The sequence below is a fragment of the Pezoporus occidentalis genome, unplaced genomic scaffold (genome assembly GCF_034315485.1).
Source record: "Pezoporus occidentalis ecotype Australia unplaced genomic scaffold, CSIRO_AGI_Poc_V1 ctg2, whole genome shotgun sequence".
Taxonomy (NCBI): domain Eukaryota; kingdom Metazoa; phylum Chordata; class Aves; order Psittaciformes; family Psittacidae; genus Pezoporus; species Pezoporus occidentalis.
The window spans coordinates 161143-186391 of NW_026913855.1; the positions used below are offsets into that span (position 1 = coordinate 161143).

Consider the following 25249-nt stretch of genomic DNA (forward strand, 5'->3'; position numbering starts at 1 on the left):
AGTACACAGTGACAGGGAGGCGCTCATTAACTGATGTGTACTGTGATGTTGCAATTTTTTTGGAAGCAAAACCAGCCCAACTTTGTGATGAATTTTCTGGAGGTATATAACCAAAAACTTTTATCTATTCCTCCAAACAATTTCCTTGCCCAGCTTTCATTTGAACTGTGTCAAGACTTGATCTCTTCCTCCTGCTCCTCCCCCTGTCCAATAGTTATAGCAGAGATTTCCTCTCATTAAATGAGTCTCAGATGGAGCCCACCCTCAAATAAAAATCCAAACATTTTGCTTTGTTTTGGACAAAGAAGTTAGGGAGGCATTTAAAAGACAGGAGAAAGACAAATAGCCTTTCTAAACAAACAAAGGATAATTGCTTTCGTAAATGTGGGTCCTCATAATTTAAGAGCAATAGTTTATATACTTGGTAAGCCTTATAAACAGAGAGGGGAGACAAGGGCTGGAGTTGTGTTCAATAAAAGGTCCAGCTCAACAAGGCCCTTGATTGTTAAGTTGTGTATTTTGTGAGCCTCTGCCAAGTTTCCTTGTGAGTGTGTGTGTGCTGATAGAGGCACAAACAAATAGGCTCATAGCAGACTGAGGGTGCTGTGCCTGAGGGAAGTTAGAGGCACAAACTGACCATCCCGTAGAAGACAAATCTCTGTTGTGGTGTGAATGGGTTATGTTAGGGTTTGTATGTGGAAGGCTCATGCACAAAGCTTAAATCTTACCTATCCAGTAGTTGGAAAACTAAAATGTGTCATATATTGGCCAAATGGTAGTGGTGGTAAAAGCTTTAATTTCATCCTCGGCACAGGCCTCTGACAGTAGGTAACTCCATGTTTTAAGGGAGGCTGGTTAACTTACCTGTTTCAGTTTCTCTTTTGTTTTGTTGGGGCTTTTTTAAAGTGACATCAAGTCTTCCTTGATAAGATTTCAAAACAGTTAATGAGTGAATGTTAAGCAGTCTCCCTCTTGGACAGACTTTTGTTGTGATTATCTATTTAATAGCAGAATCTTCATAGCATGTCTCAGCTTGGATGTGTTCTGTCATACAGGCAAACAAAACTTGACCTGAAAACTGAAACTATTTCAGATAATGAACCCTACGGTTGCTAGTTTTTTCAGAGTTGCTTGCAAGATGCCTGTGATTCCAAACTGCATAGTACAGTGGTGTGCCCAGAAAGTTGTGTTTCAAGTCTGCTAGCATCTCTTGAGGTGTTTGAGAAGTTTGAGAACGTGATGTTACCTGCAATCTGCTTGTTTTTTCTTTTTCTTCTTTTTTTTTTTTTAATTTCTTTAAACTAGAACACTTTTTATCTGCATATTCAGATTTCATCTTCTGCAGCTGCTGCTTGTGATGGTGGACAAGTTATGCCTGCCTCCGGCTGCATGTTTTTTACTACTAGTGCTGGAGAACAACAGATTGCATTTTAGCAGCTATATCTGAATGCTCAGAGTATTAGAGGGATCTCAGGACAGAGAAAGATGCAGGTGTGAGCACAACTATTAGGTACGTTGCTTACTGTAGTGTCCAGTATGTCATATTCTGCATCATCCTCATGGGATATCTAACAGTCAGGTTGGTAGCACCATGTGGTCATGCCAACCTATAATACTCCCGTGAGGAAAGAAATTTTCCTGCAGCTTTGTGAACCTCATTTGACTTTAACACACTGGTACCAGAATGTGCAATTGCAAGTAAACAGATCTCTTCTGCAACGAGACTGTGCTTGCCATCTGAGAGCTGCTTTTCAGGCTGCTAAATCATTATTAGATGTGATAGAAGTAAGCTGCCAATGATGTGCTGGGGAATGCAGGGGCAGTTAATACAGTGGCATGCTCATGGATAACTGGTGTAATTTAGGTTGATGCAAGAATGCAAGCGTACGTGTAAGGAGCATGAAGTCAAGCAGCTGAGATGTTCTGTTCAGTTGTCAGAAGACAGGGAACTCATTTTCTTCAAGTGGTCAATCTGTCAGATGCAGCAGCATCAGGTCTGTGGCTTAAGCTTCACAACCACTCTAACTTGTAAAAAATGCCTGGATGTCAAAGCACATGCTGGCGAAAGTCTTAAAAATACGTTTGATGCAGTGTTTCTTTTGGATACAGCTTTGAAATAAGCAGAAAATTAATTTATATCAAGGTTGCCAAGACATCCAACAGCATCTGAATTCACTGTAGGTTAGTGCAATAGTTATAACAGCTTATTTTAAAAGACGCAATTAAGTATAAACTGAATTTCCTAATGCGGTTTATATTGGTTGAAGCTTAAGAATAAACGTCTGGCTTCATCCTCTGGCTCCACTCATCATTATCTGTATGACATTTTTTACATCAGATTGTGCAGTGGAGTTATGGCTTTTAACAGAGAGCACGCAAAAAGGAAATGAGTGAAACTGCAGCACTTCTACACCGCCATGCTGAAGCCAGCTCAGTGCACGTGGTATCTTCTGAAACCACTATGCTTCCCATAATTTGGGAATGTGTCCCACTTCTGCTGCATGTGTCCCACAGCTGCAGCCACCCCTGGCTCTGCGTTTCCCACAGTTGGGAGTTCTGGTCCTGCATTAGTGCATCCCCAGGCTGCATCACCTGTCTGGTTGCTCTGGAGCTCACCTGAAGACCAGATACAACCCAAAATCATTCTCAGGGTTTATCACATCTGTGCTTGTGCCACTCTGCTGAATGGGGAGACATGTTTAATAAGGGAGAATTCAGTTAAAAGATGTGTAGGAGCCTGGAAAAGACTATAGTGTAGTCTTGCCTCTCATAGGTTAGCACAATTTCAAGTAACATTACTTCCAGAAAAGTGAGAAGGGGCATTGCCTGCCTGAGTTACAGGATGTACTGGACTTACACTGGAAGCTGTTTTCCTTGTGGAGTATGTTTACAGTTATAGTATTTCAGTAGCTTGGAATGTCTGGAAGTTTTACAGGTCATATCCATCTGTTTTCTGAGCAACAACATCACAAAGTGTCTTAGTTTTAAACATAGCAGGTGAAGCCTGTGTAAGTGTCCCTTATTGTAAAGGTATACCAAATACTTGTCAGAGGAATATTCTGTGGCTTAACTAATTAATTTTAATTAATTTTAGCATAATAAGCTAAATTTAGCTCAGCCTAAGAAGTGGTGTGCCTCTGATATTTTATTATTTTTGTCATATATATATAATTCTTCAAAGAAACTCATCTATTTTAGCATGTCAGCTCCTGATCTTAAATAATTTAAGGCAAAAAATAATAAGGGGAGAAAGCTAATAGAGTAAAAATCTGTTTTAATTGTGTGATTAAAATATCTTCATGAGGAATTTGACACCTTTTCCTAGAAGAAACGTTTTAAATAATTCCTCTAATTGTATTAAATTTGGTTCCCAAATGATATTAGGTGTGTATTATTAAGTTTTCCCTGGCACACACTTTTATAAATGAAATGTAAGCTTTTCATTCAGTCATAGCATTTCTGTAGTTTCCAGTACTTTCCATACTAAGTGAAAATGTTCAGAGCTGCCATTTCATTTCTGGCCACATGTAATTATAGTAATCTGCCTATGGACATAGCCAAATATAGCTATATATGGAAATAATACACATATATGTATGGAGAGTTAATTAGATTATACTAAAGTTGTGATTCCCTGCTGGAGAACCAGAGTCTGAATCAGCTGCAGTCCTTGCCAAGGCAGAACATGATTCCTCAGTGCAGGTGTTCAGTATCTCCCTGTTGCTCCACTATGCAGTGCTACTGGTGCTCTGCAAATCCGCAGTGTTTTTGGGGTTTGTCCCCACCTTTTCTAAGCAATGGCGTGTTGCAGCTGGTTAAACAGCACTTTAATCCCTAGCTTTATTTTGAAACTCTTGTTGACACCTGCTATAAATCAGTTTCCTCATCCTTAGGAGTATAACAGAAATAAACAGCAGCGAATGATAAATCACAGCCATGTATGTGTTAGTTCATGTGGGGTAGTATTCAGTTCATGTAGCTTAAACCAAAATTAGGATCAAAGCAGTTTAATAGTGACATGAAATTAATCAGTAGTCAATAAACTGCACATTTGGGATCAGTACCAGTAATGTCACAGATAAATCACAACCCTGAACACTGAATTAATGTTCTTAAATGCCTACAGATAAACAGCTTTAACTAATCCCCAGAAGTTCTAGTATCTCTTTCACAGGTACACAGAAACACACACCTCTACCAGCACACGTAGGTTACAGTCTCCCCCTGCCCCATCTGGGGTGCATCCATGTTCTGCTCTCACCTCATGGGGCCTCATGTTGCTCCTTGCAGCTGGTGAGGCAGCACCCGTGAGCTCACGTGCACCCCATGAAGTGTGGGTCACTGCCTGCAGCAGCCTGCCTGAAAGCAGGTGGCTCATGGCCTCTGACTGTGAGTTTATCTAACTGAGGATTTTTTCCTCTTTAAGGTGACTGGTTAGAGGGTGATGATTTTCTTCCCTTTTAACCAGATAAGTTTTGGGAAACATCCTCTGGTTTTATGCATTTTATTTACACATGCACACCACAGATGGTCCACCCACATTCCTATCTTAAAAGGTGGTGTTACCCAGACCATTTGCCAAGATGTGTTTCTAGATCTCAATTTGGTACCAGCAGTAATTTTATGCTGCACAGGCTGTAGAAGCATAACCTTCATCCATACCTTTGTGTAGAGCAAGTCTGCTAATTATAGTTCAAGTGTAATGAGATTGCTTTGTGTTCTTGACATTTTGGAGCTTTTCTGTAAACAAAAATCTAAATTCCCTTCAAGGATCAAATAGCTGCTCACAGAAAGGCTTGCTGCAATGTGCTGCTGGGAGATGAAGCTTTGTTGTGTTACAAGGACTTAAGCGATTTGCCAAAGGAGCAGGCTCTGCCAGCTGTAGTTTCAGCTAAAATAACTTATTCTGCCTGAATTGTTCCCCAGATACATGTGCACTTGCATGAAACTTATTATACTCAGTAAAGAAGACTCAGTAGCATCATTGGTGAGTGCTGTAGATATAAAATGAAGTGACTGATTGCCTGGGGTGTGTAAAAACCATGGCTCAGTCCCAAGGCAGACATCCCACCTTTGTTTCAGGAGAAGGAAAAGCTGATGTCCATACCTAATGATCAGCCCTCATGGGTGGAGGCACGGCATGTCTCTCTGAAGCCTTTACTTACTGTGTAGTTTCTGGCTGTTTTATAACATAGCAGGTCACTTAGGAATATAGGCTTCTCTCCTTCCAGAGTTTCTGAAATAGGGGTTTCTAAATCAACAGAGGCTGTTCAACATAAAAGCTTTGTGAGTCAAGTATCAGTTCAGCAATGTATGTGTTTGTTACCTCATTTCAGTAAACTCAAAGCCTTATAAGGTGTTTTACTTAAAGAGGAAGGATAGTCAAGACCAGGTTTTGTTCAATACAGGATAACTGTGAACACATGAACTGTCCAGTCTGTCCATCAGTCTTGCCCTCTGCTAAGGCAAACGCTGGGAACAGACACCTTTCTGTAAGGTATGAGCTACTTTCATGCTAGAGTTAGATGCAATTAAATCACAGCCTGATGCTGTAGTGGCAGAATTCAAATACTGCAAATGCCACGTCTGAAGAAACTTGGTGGAGAGAGAGATCATTGATAGCTGGTTTTCCATCTCCAGGTTGGTGTAGAGATCTCCCATTTCAGCAGGCAGTGAACAAAAGGGTCATTTCACATGGTATGGAGATGCTCCTAGGGAGAGTTTAACTCCTGAGATTCAAATGGAAGGACTTCAGTGCTCTGGTACTAGTGCAGAGAGACCTCTGTAAGACACAAGCTGCCATGTGCACTCCTGCCGTTGAAAATGTCCTTCTTCAGAAGGAGCAATGCTTTTGTCACCTCCATTTCATACCATGTCCTGTGTCAAAACAGTCAGTCTAAACTGAACAAGAGGGATGCCTTGTGATGCAGATGCCCATCCCCACAAACTAAAGGCTAGTCAGGAACTGGCAACAGATTTTACTGTCTTCCAAACTGGATAAGATACTAAATAGTGAAAGCTTCAACATTTTGCACTAGTTCTTGAATCACCCTGAGGGTTACAGAAGCATTTTTCACAATTGTATGTAATATCACTTTTATTACTTCCCTGAGCTCATGTGTTCTGTAAATGGAATTAGAATGAAGGAATAAGTATATGTTGCTATAACTACATTGTAGTAGCTTAGTGGCCTGGTGTTTGCAATCTCATTTCACTTCTTAATTCAGCATTTCTCATTCTGACACTTTCACAGTGTCATGTTACTATACATGGCACATGCTATAAATAGTTATGAATCCAGTATGAGTGGAGTGTAGCTCAGTATAATGAAATGAGGGGAATACTTTCCAGGGAATTACTGATGTTAGAAAGTTCTCTTTGCCACAAATAGAACAGAAAGACTGAACCAACACAGAAGTGTTTCAGATTTAGTGTGGGGTGAGACACTGACTGTTCTGAGCTTATGGTAGCTACTGGTACTCTGCACATCCCAGGAAGTACTCAGCATTGAGATGAAACTCAGCCTCTTTGCTTGTAAATCCAGTAAGCTGGGAAATATGAAGTCACTGTGGGTTTCTAAAACATATCCTAATATAAATTTTTTCTGCCTCATTAGAAGTTTTAAAATGTGACTTTGTGATCTCTCTTTATTGCCTGTGCTCCATGTTTTCAAATTATACTGAAAAATGCTAGAAATACATTTTTATAAATTTTACTTTTGTTACTCTTTCACTTGAAGTCTTGTGCAATTATGAAGGAGAAGATGAAGTCATTACTATAATTTGTTCACCTGAAACTTCAGTACCTAGTGGAAGTGTAGCACAGTATTAAATGCCTTTTCTAGAATCCAAGGCTCATTATATGTACCTTAATTTACATCACACATCCTGTAAACACAACCTTGTCATCACTTTGCTGCTTAAATATAATAGTAGCACACCAACTGGGGACTGCTTTTCTCCCTTTGCGGCTTAACAGAGCATAACTTTTGTGTGTGCTTTGTGTCACAGTCTAACTTCTGAAATTGGTCTTGTAAGGAAAAGCATCAGTTGAACTGAATGTAGTCACATGTGAATTCACTAGCACTTCAGTGCCAGTCTAGTACGTCAGGTAGTCCTTGTCCCCAAGGTTAATGTAATACATTCCACCAAGAAATCTGTAGCCTCTATTCTGCAGAGAATGAGGCTTTTTCTGAAGACTATTGATGGAGTATGCTGCTCAGGAGTTCCAGAACTGAGGCAAGCAAATGCTGTCTTTCAAACTTAAGTTCCAAGATGTTCATTGTGTTACAGGAAAGAAAGAGAGCATCTTGAGGAGTTTTCTTTACTGAAGAGTAGCAGTCTTATCAGCCCTCATGAGCAGGGTTTAATGTTATTGTGGATCATGTACACTGCTGTGAACTTCATCCTCTTTTCTTCCGAAATGAATAGTCGGCATATTATGAATCAAGAGTACAAAATCTGTAAAAGTGTATACGGAAACAACCTTGGCAAAGTTGTAGCAAAGGCATTGCTTCTCAGCACAACAACGTATGTATCTGTGCCAACCTGGTGGAAAAGAGTGGCACAGCTTCCCTGATAAAAATAAGCATTGATTACTCACTGTAATTCCATCCTTCATTTTTCATGCACCTGGCAAAATCTTTCTTTGTTTTAGGAAGGCAAAGATGGCTGACAAATCAGGGCTCGCTGATGATGACGAGTGGGAAAGTTCTTGGGTCATCTTGTCTAAGCAGCAGCTTAAAGCAGAATTTTCTTTACAGATGAATTCCTCTCTTGTTTTGGTCTGTGTTGTTGTGGTGGTTTTTGGTGTTTTTTGTTTTGGTTTGGTTTTGGCTTGGGTCTTTTGGGGGGGTTTTGGAGGGGGGTGTGTTTGTTTTATAATCTCACTGCTTCCTAGAAAGCTCTAGTAGATGTCAATCCCAAATAACCCTCTTGGCAGCCTATGCCTTGACCTACCTGTGTACTGTAATAATTTTTAACCTTCAACTACAATGTTTTCTCTTAGTCTCTGCTCTTTAGACTTTCTCAATTACAGTAGCTTTTCCAATACCTCTGTCTTCTACCTGCATACACTGGCGGTAATGGGTATTAGCATACCCTTTTTTGATCTTCAGCTACACAGGTCAAGATGACTTAAGCCCTTCTCTTGAAGTTTGTGAATTAATACATTTATTAGGATATTTTCACAAGAGTTTTCTTTAATTAGGCACAGTTTGTTCTTCTATGCAAAGCATCAAAAAGAAGAGGCTTGATGAGTTCAACTGAATTGCTAATCACAGAATAGTTGAGTTTATTTTGTGGTTTAAGCCCAGCCAGTAACTCAGAACCATGCAGCCGCTCCCTCACTCCCCCTCTTCTCCACCTCCACTCCTGGGGGGATGTGGAGGAGAATTGAAAGAAGGGACCTCTGGAGATTGTTCTGCCTCTGGTTCAAAACAGGGTCAAATACATCACATTGTTCCGGACACTGTCTTCAAGGATGGAGACTTCACACCTCTCTGGCAATCTGATCTCGTGCTTGACCACTCTCACTTTGTATAAATGGGAATTTCCTGTATTCAATTTGAAACTACTATCTCTTGACCATTCACTGGATACCACTGAGAAGAGTCTTAACTCCATCTTGATAAACCCTCCCTTCAGGTATTTGTACATATCGATAAGATCCCCGCTGAGCCTTTTCCAGGATAATCAACCCCAGCTCTCTCAGCCTCTTCTCGTATATCAGCTGCTCCGATCCCTTGATCCCCACTATGGCATTCCTATCCATTATGTCCATGTCTCTGTTGTACTGGGAAGCCCAGAACCGAATACAGCACAGCAGGTGTGGCCTCACTAGTGCTAAGCAGAAGGGACCTGCTGACAACTTTCCTCCTAATGCAGTCTAGGATGATGTGCTTGGCCTGTGAAGACTAATGTGAGGGCACATTGCTGGCTTTTGTTCAACTTGGTGTCCACAAGGACCACTGAGAAGAGTCTGGCTCCATTATCTTTACAGCCTCCCTTCAGGTATTTATATATACATTGATGAGATTGCCCTGCCAGACTCACTTTTTTCTTGGGCTTTGTAAGGAAAAGGGCCTTTCTTTTTTGTCAAGACGCCAAATACTTCTTGATTCCAAATGCTGCTGCTGTCCTGTCTTGAAGTCTACTCCCCAAGATATCGCCATAAGCTAGTGATATTAAATCTGACAATAAATTTGAAATTGAATATAGCGCTAGAAATCAGTGATGGTGTTTAATATAGTTAGATTAGGTTAACATGAAAAATAAAAGGCTGAATAATTTAGATAATGCTGGAGTTCTTGCTTTGAATAGTAACTCTTTCAGCAATTGTATAGACTCAAATATCACATTTTCTTTTTATGCATATTGATTTTGATTTAATGAAATCAAAATGACATGAAAACGACTGGTGAATAATTTTGCTTATCTCAATTCAGTAAATTAAAATCACAATGTATGAAAAAGAATAATTACAGTCAGTTAAGACTTTATGCATGATGAGACAATTACTTATCGTAGCTTTCAGTAGACTGGGAAGTTATTGAAGTTGCCATAAATACAGAGTGCTGAATTCTTGATTTACTTGCATTTATGTACATCTGATACTCCTTAAATGTCAGAGTACCATATGCTATTGCATATAAATAGCAGTCCGCAATTTATACATCACGAGTCACAGACACAGCAAGGGGGACCTCAGACAGCAGGGCTGGGTTTCAGAGGGTGGATAATGCACTGCTTTTGCAGTTGTAAGTACCATCTGTTTTGACACAGTCTGGGGATGTTTCACACTGATGGTCAGGAATCCATGTAACATAGTGCAATTGGGCCTGAGCCAGTCACATTTTCTAGTAAGAGAAAGCTGCCAGTGGCCATGTTTCTTTCCCAGCTTAACTCCCAAATTTCCCATAAACAAAATTCTAATCCTTGTGGTTCTGAATAAGCACTACGTGCTTGCTCAGCGCGTTGTTGCATGGATATTGCTTGTCTTTGTAACAGAAGAGGGGTCTGCTGACTGTCAACCCAGGGCTCTTACGATGTGTTTATTATGAAAACCCCTTGGTTTATGTATCTTTGTTAGAGAGGTGTCGGGTAAGTTAGATTGTGCTGGTGTCCTAGGGTTCTGCTTTGGAGACCTGCCTTTCTTTTCTTTTATCCTCTTCAGAGTGTGCTCTTACCCAGGTCCCAGAGGACATTTGCTGGGGAGCTGGCTTTGGCCAGTTCTTTGCTGACTTTATTCCTTTGTCTGTAAGAGAAGTGGTGGCATTGTGTATTTGTAAGAAAAGTAAAACTGTGAACTAAGTGAAGTTCTCTACCTTTCCTTAAAAAAAACCCTAGAGACCAGCTTTTTTTCTGTGTTTGGCCACATGTCAAAAGGGAGGAGGGACGCAACCTTAAAAATGAGTTATTCACCAACAAAATGAGAGAATGCTTGCCAGGATGATAGCAGGTGCTTTTGAAAGAATCTCACTCCTGGGAAAGAAAATAAACTTTGGAAACTGAAGTGTAAATGTATCTGAGCTGATCGGGAGCAGGTGTTGCAGGTCAGCCTTCAGTTACACACACAATTCTGCTGATTTTCTGTAATCTGGTGCCATTCTAAAGATGAGGCAAGGCTCATGGTAGAGGCCCTTCTAGTCTGCAAAAGCATTAGACTGGGAGTAAACATTTCTGCTGATTTGTAAAGCCTGGAACTCTTACCCCCCTGAGGTATTTCTCCTACACTATTGAAAATAGCTCACCTCTCTCACCCTGGAGCAAGCATTGGTTTTTACAGAAGGTGTGCCCTCTTGTCTACTGGCAGCAGCTTTAGGTGGTCTTTTATTGTCACTCCCTTACTGATAAATTAGCTGGTAGAGGGATATGTTATCTGCATTGATACATGACTCCTCAGTTGGGTACACCAGGTGGGCACTTGTGGGTATCTCACAGGACAATCCACAAGGAGCTGGGCTGAACTAAGTTGAGTTAGGATTGGGTTTACCTTCTCATTTAGTTTTGGGGGGTTTGTTGTTTATTTTTTACCTAGAGTCCTCTTGTGCTGTGTACAGTTGTGTGCCATAATTTGGAGGGCTGTCTCCAGATTATTACCAAAAGCTATCTTTATAAAGCTTGAAGGCTTTTTAGGAAGGATATTTTGACTATTCTAACTTAAATTGATCTAATGAATCTTTAGCATCTAAACTTTAGTGTTAATAAAGGAGCACAGCTTTGGCTTTAAATCTTTTGTTACTATTTGTTCTTCTGTTTAGCCTATTGCTTACCATTTATGTCTCCAGTTTTGGAGGTCACATCCTGGATTCCTTGTTAATTTCAAAGTCAGTCATATCTAAGAGTTCTGCACTTTTACAATGCCAGTAGTTGATGATGAAAAACAATGTTCTTTTACCTTAATAATTCACTTTTGGTGAATATGCTGGGAACAGTCATCCTTGGGGGAACTATTTGTCTGCTGTAGAATTTGCTACCACCTGGATGCAAGTCATCTTGATTGCACAGCAAAGTGATTATATTGTAGGCTTTCCCCAGAGGCATGCATTCCTCTGCTTTGTATATTATTTTCAGAACAACACACATCTACAGGAACTACATTTCAGGGTTCTGCAGGTCATCTTGGTTTTGATCCACAGGAGCAACTGGGGATTTTGAGATTGTTTTCCTCCCATAAATTTATGTCCAGCAACTTGAAGTTTTATAATAATGTAAATGGATACATCTTTTATTCCAAATTCTTACATTTTTGAGAGATGAAATCATGGAACAGCTACACCTGATTGGAGCAGCTGGGTGGATTTCTGCATTTTGAAGCTGGGAACCATTAGGCATTTGTTCCAGTTTTCTATATAAGCTGTAAAGATAAATAAATTTCATCAGCACAAACTTCATGTCAGCGTATCATTCAAAGCCAGCAGGATCTTTTTGCTCCTGCTCAGTGTCACTCTAAGTAACTGGCTCTGACCATCTATGCATAACTTGAGAACCAGTATTGAGCAATGTGCGCTCATCTATATTTATGTAAAGCGGGGTTTAAATTGAAAATGAAAATCAATACCTAAAGAAGTGGAACATGTAAATGTTGCCTAGTTAGGCGTGAAAGTGTTATACCTGACAAGATTTTGACCTTGCAGTATGTCAGAGTAACTCAAAGTGAAAATAGAATATAGTTGTAAGCCTGTTTCACTGAATCAGGTTATTCTCTGGATGAATTGGGAAGGTTTTTTGTATTCATGAAGATGAAGATGGGGTTACTGGGTTAATTAAGACTTTTTTATAGCTTATCAGGTGGAGGGAGAGGATGGCAAGCTTTTTAGTATGACCTTGAAAGCAAACTTGTTATCTTTTTTTTTTTTTTGTCTTCTTAAACCTTTACGTGCAAGTATATAGAAAATGCTTATATATAAGCATCTTGTAAATGCTTATTTCATTTTAACCACATTTGGTTTGCACATTTCAAAGTAACTCATTGAACAGCAAAGAACTGTATCTCCACAGGTGGCAATTCTGAAAATGGGAAACAATGACATGTAATATGTCCAGTCAATTAATAATCTGGTCCTGAGAACCCAACAGGGCACAGGATGTCTCTACCCTGGGTGCTATGGGTTAGGCTGGGAAGTGGTAACTTATGATTTGGAGGAGGTGGAAAGGAGGTTCTTCAATGACCAATGGGTTCCTCTACATTAGCATTTTTGTTCATTGTCCAAAGGTCACTTTGGAATTGACTCTCCCTTTACCCCCTGCTTGCTGTGTTTTAGTTGCCACCGCAAAGTATGTGAGCCAAGTTACTCTCAGGTGAAACTAAAGCAACAAATATGTTCTGGCAGGACACCTAAAGTGCCAAAAGCAACCCCTATTGAACATTCAGGTTTGCGGATGAAATCCAAAAACTAACACCCAGTTCCCAGGCCTGTGGATGTTAGGTTCCAGGAGTAGCATGTTTGTTCCACAGAGCTCCTCTTTCTGGGCTGTACTCCTTGCTAATGCACACATAAATGAGCTTAGCTGGAGGAGCTCCATGGCATACTGCAGGGAGCTGGGAGAGGATCTGTCCTGAAGGGGTTTAAGAAGAACTTGTACTTAAGTGTGTATGGAATTCATTTTGGGTTAGATGTTTACTGAACGTGGAAAAAATGCACTATCCCATCTTTCTCTGTGTAATTTCCCAGCAATGATGCACTGACAAACCCTCTTCTCAGAAGTGATGTGCTGGTGTCATCAGTGGTACCAAAAGCAAAGTTAAGATGCTTTGACTTCATAAACTAATAAGTGGAATACTTTTTTTCTTACCCCCCCCCCCCCCAGTTTTTGTATTTTTAGCTCTGTTCAAAAATATGGGGATAAAATTAATTCATGCCAAGTGGCAGGGGACAAAGTCAGTAGCAGGGAAATTAACTTCAGCTTTTAAAAAATGCATTGTAAGGAAGAATTATTTGCTTAATAATACTATAGCAATTACTTCACTTGCAGTGCTGTTTGACTTTAAGTATCTAGTGTGAATATGCCAGGAATGCAAGATCAGGTCTCCAAATGTATGTGAAGGAGTTTATAGAGTAAAGAAAACTGGAGCTCGACATCACAGGGAAGTTACACCAGTATAATCCAAGGTGTAAAATGTCACACAGAAACAACTATGAAATGGCTTCAAATTTAAGTTAACATATCCCTCTTCCACATGGTCTTGTAACAATGCCTCTAGTCTTGTACAGTAGGTACAGCTTGTTATTACATTCTATGGGAGGTTTTTAAAAACTATAAAAGGCTATTTTAAGTTCTGTGAAACCATTCCTTCCAAGAGCATGTGGATGTGATTACTTCATGAGCTCCAAGGCTGCTTATTCTTACACTGAAAAATCGAGCTTTGTTGCACATCTTTGCTCTCTAAAGGAGAGTTGCACACCTACAAGGTCTCGCAGCATAAGAAACAAGTTTTTGCCTTTGAAAAAGTTTTTTTTTTGTTCCTTTTACTTTACTTTTCAATCTAATTTTCTGTGTTGGTAGGAATAAACTTTCCAGTGATTGGGAGACAGTAGCTGTAGCGTATCTCAGGTTTATTTAGACTCTTTCATGGCTGTGTGGGAAGCAAGCCAGAAGTGAAATACTGACTAAATGAAATCGTCATAAGGTGGCCACTGAAGGGAAATAGTGTGTTGCATAGTTATCTCTGAGTATTTGTCAACTGTGATGATGTTTCAAGAAGGAAACATCTAGGGATCTGCTCTGATACACTACATTATTTGTTAATAGGTTGCTAGACTTTCCATCCCTCTCCAGAAGCCACTTGTTTGAATTGAATTGAGGCACAAAACTACTAGTGTACAGAGGAAGGGATTAAAACTTGTGGTATTGGACCTTCAGTATATTTGAAAAACGGAAAATGAGCACAATTTGAAGAGGTTGTTCATAACTCAAAATGCTCTTGGAAAATCATAGAAGATTAAGGAGAGAGAAAACTTATCAGACTCTCAGGACACAGGTGTGGGAAAGACGAATAGTTTATATAAACGTTGATGAAGAATATAAATGGCCAGGCAGCCGTATGGCATGTTGGAATGCAGGCAATACATTAAATCATATACTGAATGCATCATCCTTCCAAGACTGTTGAATTCTGGAAGGTTGACATCATGGTTTCCAGGAAACATAGGTGGGAAGGACTCCACTTTATCCACTGCTGGTGTGGTGGGGTGGTGCATGGTGCTCAGTTTGGAGCATTGTGCTTTAACAGAAATAAACACAGATTGGAAAAAATTTAAAGGAATAACTAGGAGAAACTGAGAATATTAGTAATGGGACAAGGAAGAAAGGGCTGAGGCTTGAGCAAATGCGTATGAGAAATCCCTGCAGGAACAGTAGAGACCTCTCATTTTTTGCAATCACTAGGAGAGGGGCAAGAAAGAGCTTCTTGTGTGAGCTGGGTAAGAGTTAAAACTTAGAAATTTGATATGGTGACAACACTGGAACAGGAACCTCAGTGAGCTGAGTAATGTCCCTGGAAATGAAGAACAGGGCAGACATGCACATCGGAGGTGGTTTAAGTGTACTTGGTGTACTTGGAGAGAGACAAGAGAGCTCATTCAACTCAGTTTCTCATTCTGTATGTTCTTGATTGTAAAAGGCTGCAAAATCATGTAGGTATCTCTGCTGAGCAACCCTTTCTGTCTGGTGTACTTGCCAGCTGCAGCCCTGTGCAGGTTTGCATGGTGAGTTTTGTTTCAGCTGCCTCTTTGCTATTATGGGCTGTCTGATTCCTCCGGGGCTCCCAGAGCTGAGAGGAACTCAGGTCAGAAGGGTGACTTAGCCTAAGAGAAATGCCTGAGCATGTTTGTGGTGCGGAAGATGCTCTTTTGTAGGTATCACTTTTTCTCAGACTTTGTGCCCAAGGCCTTAGAAAGTAAATGGTCCTGTTCCACCCTGCTGTCCTAGCTAACCCCTTTACCTAATCTCCTTTAAGGGCACACAGCCATATCTGACATCTGTCCGTCAAATTCATAAGTGTCTACTTAAATCACCCTGCACTGTTCCCCCTATATAAAACTGTCAGCTGCTTCTCTTCCCTTTTGTATCAGAGACTGTAGCTGCTACAGCCATTAGGCTCCCATTTTCCCCAGTCTCTGTAAAAGGAATACTTCCTTGGCATGCAGTGAAGTTGATGGTATTGTGGTAAAAATGTGAAGCCTATACTCACATTGCACTTAGTAAAATATGTAATAAGTATGCAGCACTGTTGTTGAAGAGATGTTAAGTGACATCCTTGTACTATGCGTAAATGCTTCTTGCACACATTATTTTTTATCTAATGTTTTGGCAAGAATGCCAATTGCTTTTTGTTTTTCTAAGCTATACTGACTTTTCAGAGCCTGAACATAGTCTGGTTTAATTCTTGCCTTAGTTTTGCTAAATACCTCAGTGGTGATCGCAGATCACAGCTACAGGCTATGCAGAGAAGAGATTCAAAGCAGCCCTGCAGAGGAGGACTTGGGGGTGTTGGTTGATGAGAAAATGAACATGAGCCAGCTTCAGTGTGCGCTTGCAGCCCAGAAAGCCAACCGTATCCTGGGCTGCATCAAAAGGAGTGTGACCAGCAGGTCAAAGGAGGTGATCCTGCCCCTCTACTCTGCTCTTGTGAGACCTCACCTAGAGTATTGTGTGCAGTTCTGGTGTCCTCAACATAAAAAGGACATGGAACTCTTGAAACAAGTCCAGAGGAGGGCCACGAGGATGATCAGGGGACTGGAGCACCTCCCATATGAAGACAGGCTGAGAAAGTTGGGGTTGTTCATCCTGGAGAAGAGAAGGCTGCGTGGAGACCTCATATCAGCCTTCCAGTATCTGAAGGGGGCCTATAGGGATGCTGGAGAGGGTCTCTTCATTAGAGACTGCAGTGATAGGACAAGGGGTAATGGGTTAAAACTTAAACAGGGGAAGTTTAGGTTGGATGTAAGAAGGAAATTCTTTCCTGTTAGGGTGGTGAGGCACTGGAATAGGTTGCCCAGGGAGGTTGTGAATGCTCCATCCCTGGCAGTGTTCAAGACCAGGTTGGATGAGGCCTTGGGTGATATGATTTAGTGTAAGGTGTCCCTGCCCACGGCAGGGGGGTTGGAACTAGATGATCTTAAGGTCCTTTCCAACCCTAACGATTCTATGATTCTATGATCTTTTTTAGTTGTCAGATAAGAATATGAAGTTTGATAGATATTCACCCAGGTTCTCATGTTAATTTTGTTAGCTTGAGGAGCTCAGTATAGATTCGCTTTAAGAAAGGCACAACAGCAATACCATAATGGAAGGTGTGGTCGAATGGAGTCATGCTTTAAGCATGGAAAATGGTTCAATCATTTTTTAAAATGTCCATGCTGGGGTCTGGACATGAAGTGCCCCATGTTAGTGAGCATCGCTGGTGAAATGATGAAAATACCTCATCATCTATGGCTCTGAAATCAGAGACTGCATATTGTTGTCAATGCCAGAAGGAACAGAGACTAGATCTTAGCTTAAATGATATATATTTAAAGGCTCTTTTCTCCCAGATGTATATATTAACTGGAAAACAAGGGGGGGGGGAAGAAGAATCTTTTGAAATAAGCCAGATTCCTAATGGAATAAGAAAATTCCCTCCAGTGCATTTTCCCCCTCTGTGTCAGCTTTTATGGTTCTTTCTGGCACGCATCTTTTGAGATTTCTTTAAAGATTGGTAAGAATTTTTTTCTTACATCAACAAACAATTTTCAGAGCCTAAGCATAGCTTTAGTAGAAAGTGTCTTGCACAAAAGATTGGTAATCATGGAGACAAAGGGGTGGAACAGGTTATAGGAAGTATAAGGGCTGCTTCGTAATCAGTTTTTTACCTTCTAACATCACCAACATGTAAAGCTGCATTTCAGGCTTGTAAACAGCTGGGATTTTTCAAGAAAAGAAATGTTTGTATAGGGCGTGTGTGTGTGTAAAATGTGTATTGAGAACTGCAGTCAGTAACTTCATTTGCACTTGCAGGGCTGTGTTTATTAAGTTCATACTATCATTAAGTTGCCCTGTCTCAGACTGATTCAGCCTGTTAGCTAGCACTCAGGAAATGGTGAAGAACAAAACCTGAAGGAAACCCTCAGAGGTTCAGACAGTGCTACAGGAAGCCCCTCCCAGCGGTACTTGAAAAGCCTGGAAAATGTACAGCATGCCGAGTGTTTTGCTGAAGCTTTAAATGCTAGCAAAAAGCTTTCCAAGTTTTTACTGGCAAAAAGCTCCTGGACTCACCTGCTGGCTTTTCTTTTCCCCTTAGGGGTGTACAACGAACAGTAAGCGGGAATACCTCTGTACAGAGTTCAGCTGAGCTACCAGCAAAATTCCTGCATGACAGCACGTTGCGTTATGGGCTCAGCAAAGCAGTAATGCTCTTTCGACCCTCTTGTTCAAACATAATGACAACACTTCAGTCTTTCTCCAAAATATTTTGGGGTGGACAGACAGTGTGTGTGCATGCATGTGTATGTGCCTGTCTGGAAGTCCATGCCCCAAAGGTGGAGGGAGCAAGTTTCACATGACGCACCTTTGGTATGGAAGGTAAAGGAAATACAGGATGCACATCTGGAACTGCTATACTAATGAGAGAATTCAGAGAGCATGAAGCAAGCACAAAGCATACCCATAAAACAGAAGGTCAAACCTTTTTTAGCTCTAGGTCTAAGTTAAAAACCACATTTTGGCAATTCATTACACTCCAATGTCTAAGGTATTGATTATTCACAGGGTGCCCAGGAGCGATGAAGGAATGCCATTTTTGATCCAAAAGGAGTGGAGATTAGCCATATTAGCTTGGTGCTTTGATCACAGGGGGGTGGGGAGAATCTTGGAGTACTATATGTTTATTTACACTTGAGTAGGAATGGAGAGTAGGGAAGAATGTAACCCTGCAGAGATTTTTAGGTGTTTTCAACAGTAACTAACTGACTAAAAATATATGTTTTCAAAATATGGTGACAGGAGGTAATCATTCCCATAGTACTAACAATCATTTATAGCAGATGTTAAAAATGAATTTTTAGCCTTTTTACTTTATTTCCATCTTTTTTGTGGTGTAGAAACAAGCGTTAGTTCTGTGGGTTTTATTTGTATCATTATGTTTTCCCTTTTTGTATTGGTTTGTGTAAAAAATGAACAACAAACAAATGAAAAGCCCTGAACAAATGAAAAAACAAAAGGAAAAGAGAGAAACTCAAAATGCCAAATATATGTTAGTAGTGGAACATACATCCTGCAGCTGAAAAAATTGTATTTTTGGGTTTGGTTTTGGTTTTTGCTTTTGTTTTTTTTTACGTTAGAAGCATCCTTTTCTTAAAATCTCAATAAAAGAGCAAAAAGCAAAGGCTCCAAGTCTGCCACATCTTCTGCACATGTTTATCTTCAAGCACTGTCATTGGCTTTGGTGGTAGTGTGAGGGAGGTCAAGTGTATGGTAAACCCTTGCAAAAATTAATCTAGGGGACTGCTGCCTAAGTGGTGTGTGGATTCAGTGCTTGTCTGCAGGAGCCTGGCTGCTGATGGTGGTTTGGTTTTCTTCTCCCCAGCTGTAAATCTCATTTTTAAAATACCGGAGTATACCAGATGCTTTCTAAATAACACTCCTTGATGCAACTATTTGCAGTAGCTGCCAGGGGGGTATTAGGAAGTCTCAAAGGGGACCAGAGTGTCTGCAAAGCTCACTCTGTGTTAAGATACAGTTCTTGCTCAAAAATACACAAGTCCCTGCGTTAGGTCCGCATAGTCATAGCACAGGCTCAGAAGCCTTGAAGAATATGTTTTCCTGTTACATACTGAGTTTCTGTTTAATTAAAACAAGATACAGAAGAGGAAGAAGGAAGGAGCTGGGCAGTGTAGGTTTTTCCTTCGGTGTAAGATGGTGATCTTGATCTCTCTGCAACTGAACTAGGTGATCCTAGGCAAGCTGCTGGACTTTGTGTCTTGGGTTCTTCAGCTAGACAATTGTGCCTCTCTGCCTTACAGAGACACTGTGAACATCCAGGCCTGTGGTTGCTACTGTAGTAGCCAGTGAGATCAGTGCATGCCCATGCTGGGCTAAGTATAAGCTTGATGAGGAAATTCATATGTAATACACTGATCAAATTAATGTAAAATGTACTTAATTTTAAAACTCTGCCTAAACCCGGATTTGGCCAGTTTTTTGGAATACATTTCTGGCTCTACCTTGCTTAGCCCATATCTCTGCTGTCACAGTCACAGAGCTGTAGGGTCTGTGTTACTTAAGGAGATGGCATTGCCGGCTTCTCTGAAATGCCTAAACACTGAAATGGTAGCAGAAGATGTGATGTGAGGAAAGCTTGGTGCTCTAAAACCACTGGTCTTACTCCATTCATGATATCTGTTATTCTACTGGGCAATAATTGTGGTTCCTGTATTCATCTCTGTGCAGTTCTTTCCCTCATAAAGAATTTCTGTTGAGATCCATACTGACAGGTCTGGGCTTATTTTTTCAAATCCAACTGAATCTCACTTTAGTCCATTGGAAAGGAGTGCTTCCTGAGTGCACATGAAAAGGCACAGCAACCTCCCCTTCAAGAATTGCGGACTGGGCCTTTGGTTGAGCTGCTTCATCCCAGTTTGCATGAATAAAAATTAACATCTTTCATGACACAATGAAAATAAGTGCACGGGGTTGTGCTTTTTGTGAGCGGCTGAGTGGTTCTGAGTTACCGGCTGGGCTTAAACCACACCTATCTGCCTAGGTCTGGTGAAAGAAGTAGCATTTGTCTTGTGAGCCTTTCTTTGGCCTCCCACTGAATGGCTGAAGGAGCTGAGAAGTGAAGGACCGCAGTATTCCTCTCCTAATATCTAACAGATGCCTGGGTAGTGCCAAGAGTATGGGCAATTACTCAAAAAAGCCTGTGACTCAAATATACACATTTCTTGCAGTATTTACTTGGGAGTATAAAGAATTAAGGCTACTGAACTTCCATTGTCTCTTCTTCATTACAGGGCTCAGATGTGCAGCCTCTTCTTTGCTAGCATGGCTCTGGCAGCGTAGCTAGGGGTACATCTCTGTTGTGTGCCCAACATTAAGGTGAACAGTGTTGTCAGAGTATATGATAGATTTTGAAATATACATTTCCTTACTTTCAGAGTAAAGATGACTGCTTAACCCCCAACAAACCCCAAAGCCCATCATGTTCCATTAACAAGCTGGCTAGTGGGGCACTGTGCTGTGCAGGGATCTCTGTGTCTGCACACAGCTCACTGAAATAATGTGTTTTGTCTTCCAGACTCCGACCTGAGCATGCGGACGCTCAGCACACCCAGTCCAGCATTAATATTTCCACCGAATTCCCCTGGTTTCCAAAATGGCAGGGGGTCATCAACGTCTTCATCCTCAGTCACTGGGGAAACAGTTGCCATGGTCCACTCGCCACCTCCAACCCGTCTCACACATCCTCTCATCCGACTGGCATCCAAGCACCAGAAGGAACAGGCCAATATAGACCGACTGCCTGACCACTCCATGATCCAGATATTCTCCTTCCTGCCCACCAACCAGCTGTGCCGCTGTGCCCGTGTGTGCCGCCGCTGGTATAACCTTGCCTGGGACCCTCGGCTTTGGAGGACTATTCGCCTGACCGGCGAGACAATCAACGTAGACAGGGCTCTTAAAGTGCTGACCCGGAGGCTTTGTCAGGATACGCCCAACGTATGTCTCATGTTGGAGACGGTAATTGTTAGTGGCTGCAGGCGGCTCACAGACAGAGGACTCTACACCATTGCCCAGTGCTGTCCAGAACTGAGAAGGCTGGAGGTGTCAGGATGTTACAACATCTCCAATGAGGCAGTCTTTGATGTCGTGTCACTGTGCCCAAACCTGGAACACCTGGATGTGTCAGGTAACAGGAAATATTTCAGTACAGATGCCTCTGATTCTAAAAGCCTCATGCTTGTCAAACCCCTGGCCCCACAACTGCACACTTTCCCTTTCTGTGTTGCTTTTTGAAGTAGGAATGCCAGTCTCCTAACACAGCACTGATGAGACAGGCACCACTAGAATCTCAATGCCCCAAATGCCAGCAGCACTTCTTGAGTGGCCAGACTTCCACTGATGGAGCAGAGCTAATAGAGATGGCCCATTCAAACAGCACAAGTACTTCTTATGGAGTTTGCACAAAGCACCCTTACAGGGGCCCACGTTACAGTCAGTGCTACATCGTATGGTGAAGGAGAGTTACTTCAGTAAAACTTGTTTTATATTTTTCACATATATATATGATTCATAAGCAGATTATATATATGCATGATATATATTTCTGCAATCTGATAAGTGACTTGAGAAGGAGCTCAGAATCAATGCTAGGCTTTTGTCTGGGTATGAATATCGTCATCCCTAACTTCAAGGTCCCCTTGCTTCCACTGCTATTTTAATGAGACTTAGCTAGCTTAGACTCCTTTTTTTTTCTTATATATTTGCTTAGTGGCTTTCTCCTTTTCCTTTCACCCAGTTACCATGATTCACTGCAGCTGTTTAGATCAGCAGAAATGTTTTAGGCTATTTCCCTCAGACCTGCTCTGGCAAAAAAAAAAAACATTTTTTCCCAAGGTAAGCCACACAGAATTTCCCTGCAAATAGGCTGTCACTTAATGGAAAGGATGCAGCCAAGCAGAACGCTGGGGTAAATGTTATATTCAGTATTATTTTGTGAACTCACTTGTTATCAGTCTAATGTTGTTATTAATCAGCTGGACTAGATTTGTTATTGCAGAGGTGTTAATAGCAACAAGCAGGATAAAGTGGGGAGAGGAAGCAATGCTATTGAGTTACTGGTACCCAGATAAACTGATTTTTCCAAGGCTGCCTATCTGGTGTACACGGATTTGCTTTCTTTTTTCTGCCTTTTATTTTATTTTTAACTGATTTACCCTTCAGCTAATATTCCTAGGATGTCAGAATGTCATGGAAGGCATCAAACCAAGTAGCAATGTCCAAATTATTAACTTTTTGTGATTGGTCTCTGAAACAGCCAGGTCGTAAGGAGTCTCTGCAAGTCTATTCACAATGTCCTTGCATATGAATTACTTATTGTCAGTACATATTGACATTAGTTCTGGGTTTCCACCCTCACATTCAGGTTGAAGACTCTCCAGGAGAAAATGTATGTGCCTGTGTGGTTAAGACCTAGAACTACACATGACTTTGAAGGCTGTCTCTATCCCTGTCATATTTATGCTTTTCTTACTATACCCTCTAGGGTGGCATGAAGAGTTGAGGGGCTCAAACATCCTGGACCTGGAGAAACAGGACAAGTAGAATTGCTGAGGTGAACTGCTTTGGCACACCAGTCTATTAATTGACATCCTGAGGGTACCTGAAGGCTTGTAGGTGGCTGAAAATGCTTTAGTTCACAGCTCCTACTGATAGATATCCTGTATGCTAAAGGTGGCTTTTTTCAAATGCAGGGAAAATGAAAAGATTGTACCAGATCTTGAAATAGGTTCCTTTAGGGTCAATCTTCACTTGTGGTTTCCCCAGGCCAGTTCCTTTCAGAACTGGAAGATGATGTCTGTCCCTAAGATCTCATCAGTTTGGTCCAAAGTGTGTAGAAGGCAAGTAAAATACCTGTCTTCCTTGAATTCTATCTCACCAACAGGACAGGAAAGCAATTTTAGTCTCATGTTTTTCAAAGTTGACTTTTCGTTTTGGAGCTGGCAAGGGAAAAATCCTGGGTTTGATCATGCTCAGAAGTCAGGGTGTTTGGGTTCAGACGGCTTTTGCTGCATGCACATGCATATGAACTGAAGGTAATTGATCTCTGGGGTCTTGTTTTGAGTGCACATTTTTTCATTCTGCTGTGAGTAATTTTGGAGGATGTTTTGGAAGCAGGATTCCCTTTTCCCCTCCTTCTGTCTGCAGTTAGGAGGACAAGTCTTGCACCTACACACTCAAGCAGTTCTCAAATCACTCTGAAGTGGTTCCCTGGTTCGGTTTCATACTGAGCAAGAGAAGTTGGGTACACGTGCTGGGGGATGATGCTATAATTGTAGCTAGTTAATTAAAACCCAGTTCGCAGTTGTGTATCTAGCTGAATCCCTCTCCCTTTTGGATGGTTACTTGGCAGCAGTAATGTATCAAAATCTTTAATGTCAAAACCAGATGTTCATATTAACTTTAAGAGTTTTCCACAATGTAAGTTCTGTCATTTTCAGCATCCACTTTGTGGCCAGGTCTGAGATATCTCTAGAAGCTGGTTGAGCTTGACTGCAAGTTATTATCTAACATGCTGGCCAACATTTTTTTTCAATCTGTTTGGAGGTTTCTCCTCCCTTTTAAAATCTGTTATACTTTATGGAAAATCCTGTTACAAGGTTTTGTTTTTACATTTTCTATTATTTAGGACAGAAAAGTCGTTGCAGACACAGGAACCTGTCATTTTGCCTAAATATCAGGCAGTTCTGTATCAACACAAACTTTTTCTGGTGAAACCATTTTGAATATCCTTCCCATGAAATGTTTTACAGTGTAGTCACAGTAACTAGACAAGTCAATACTGAGCTTGTCAAAACATTGATTACACACTGATGTATGTGACTGCAACCCTGCTGTAAGACTTCTGACCCATTCACTTTTTAATTTCAGTCATTAAAGCGCTCCCCCTTCTTGGTTCCTTAGCAGACAGAACATTCTCCTCAGCCTCGTGCTCCCTTCCTTCTCACTTAGCCAAAAAAAACTTTTTAGCCCTACCTGAGAGGACCTCTTTAGACATAAGCTGCAGAATTTGTCTGATTAGACATTTATGGCTAAAACTATTAGGCCTTGGTCTCTAGCAAATCTTCCCTCCATTCTTCCTTGCAGCTGTTTCTAGCCATGCTAATACAGTGTGCCCAGCTAAGCTTGGCACAGAAGAGAATTCCCCTTCAGAAGCCCAAGACTGCCAGTTTGCAGTGCAGCAGAAACAGCACTTTCCAAGTAAAAAAGCTTTCATTCACCACCATGCACAGAGTGGAGCTTAAAAAGGGGAGGGAAGTCTGTCAGCGTGTTTTTCCCTTCAGTCTAGCTCTTTATCTTCCCTTGCAAGGTCTGGTGTTTGTCCTCTAGTCACCTCCATTCATGGGCAGGCTTTCTCACATGCAACAGTCCTTTTCTGCATCCATGTCCTCCCATGCCCCTACCAGTCTGTTGACTCCTGCTGACTCTCCCTATTCTCCTTATGTTACCCAAATCTCCACCCTTCTGCAGGCACATAGTCTTGCCATAGTTTTGCATCCTTCCCAGAATGCAGGACTCACATCTGTCCTCCAAATGCTTTTTGGAGGGTGGGTGGGGTCTGTCTTTTTTATAATGGGGTTGGATGGTGAAAGAGCCTCTGATGCTGGTTTAAAGACTCAGCCAGTCAGCAATGGCTGCCTCTGACTGTTGTCATGTAGTACCATTTTCTCAATTTGTCACTGGGTTTATAATGCAGAAACAGATCATAGACTGTCCCCAGATAAATCTAGGACCATCCTTTTGCATTTGGGATATGGATAAAATTGGTCTGTCACTTTGCTGGTGCTCAAAATCCCAAAGCAACCTCACTGGCTGCAATGGAGTTTGTTATTTTTTCTGGTGCAGGGACATATCACAGCAAATCCAGACTAGTCAGTCAGGATGACTCTGCTCTTGCAACATGAAGATACCTTCATCGCATCCAGCATGCAATTTTATGCCCACCTTGCTGTAAGATTTTACTGCTTGCTTAAATTTGCCATGTTTTTCCA

The 25249-nt window shown here is 41.2% G+C and overlaps 1 protein-coding gene across 3 annotated transcripts in view; it reads left to right on the top strand.

The window, feature by feature from the left end:
* FBXL7 (F-box and leucine rich repeat protein 7) overlaps positions 1–25249 on the top strand; it is a 179845-nt gene that overhangs the window by 151499 nt on the left and 3097 nt on the right. For 2 of the 3 annotated variants that reach the window (XM_062617672.1, XM_062617675.1), the window contains one exon: positions 20776–21387. In XM_062617672.1, coding sequence (XP_062473656.1) covers positions 20776–21387 — 612 coding nt within the window. Of the gene's footprint in view, positions 1–14740; positions 14915–20775; positions 21388–25249 lie in introns of those variants that run through there. The other variant, XM_062617673.1, reaches the window with a different exon arrangement.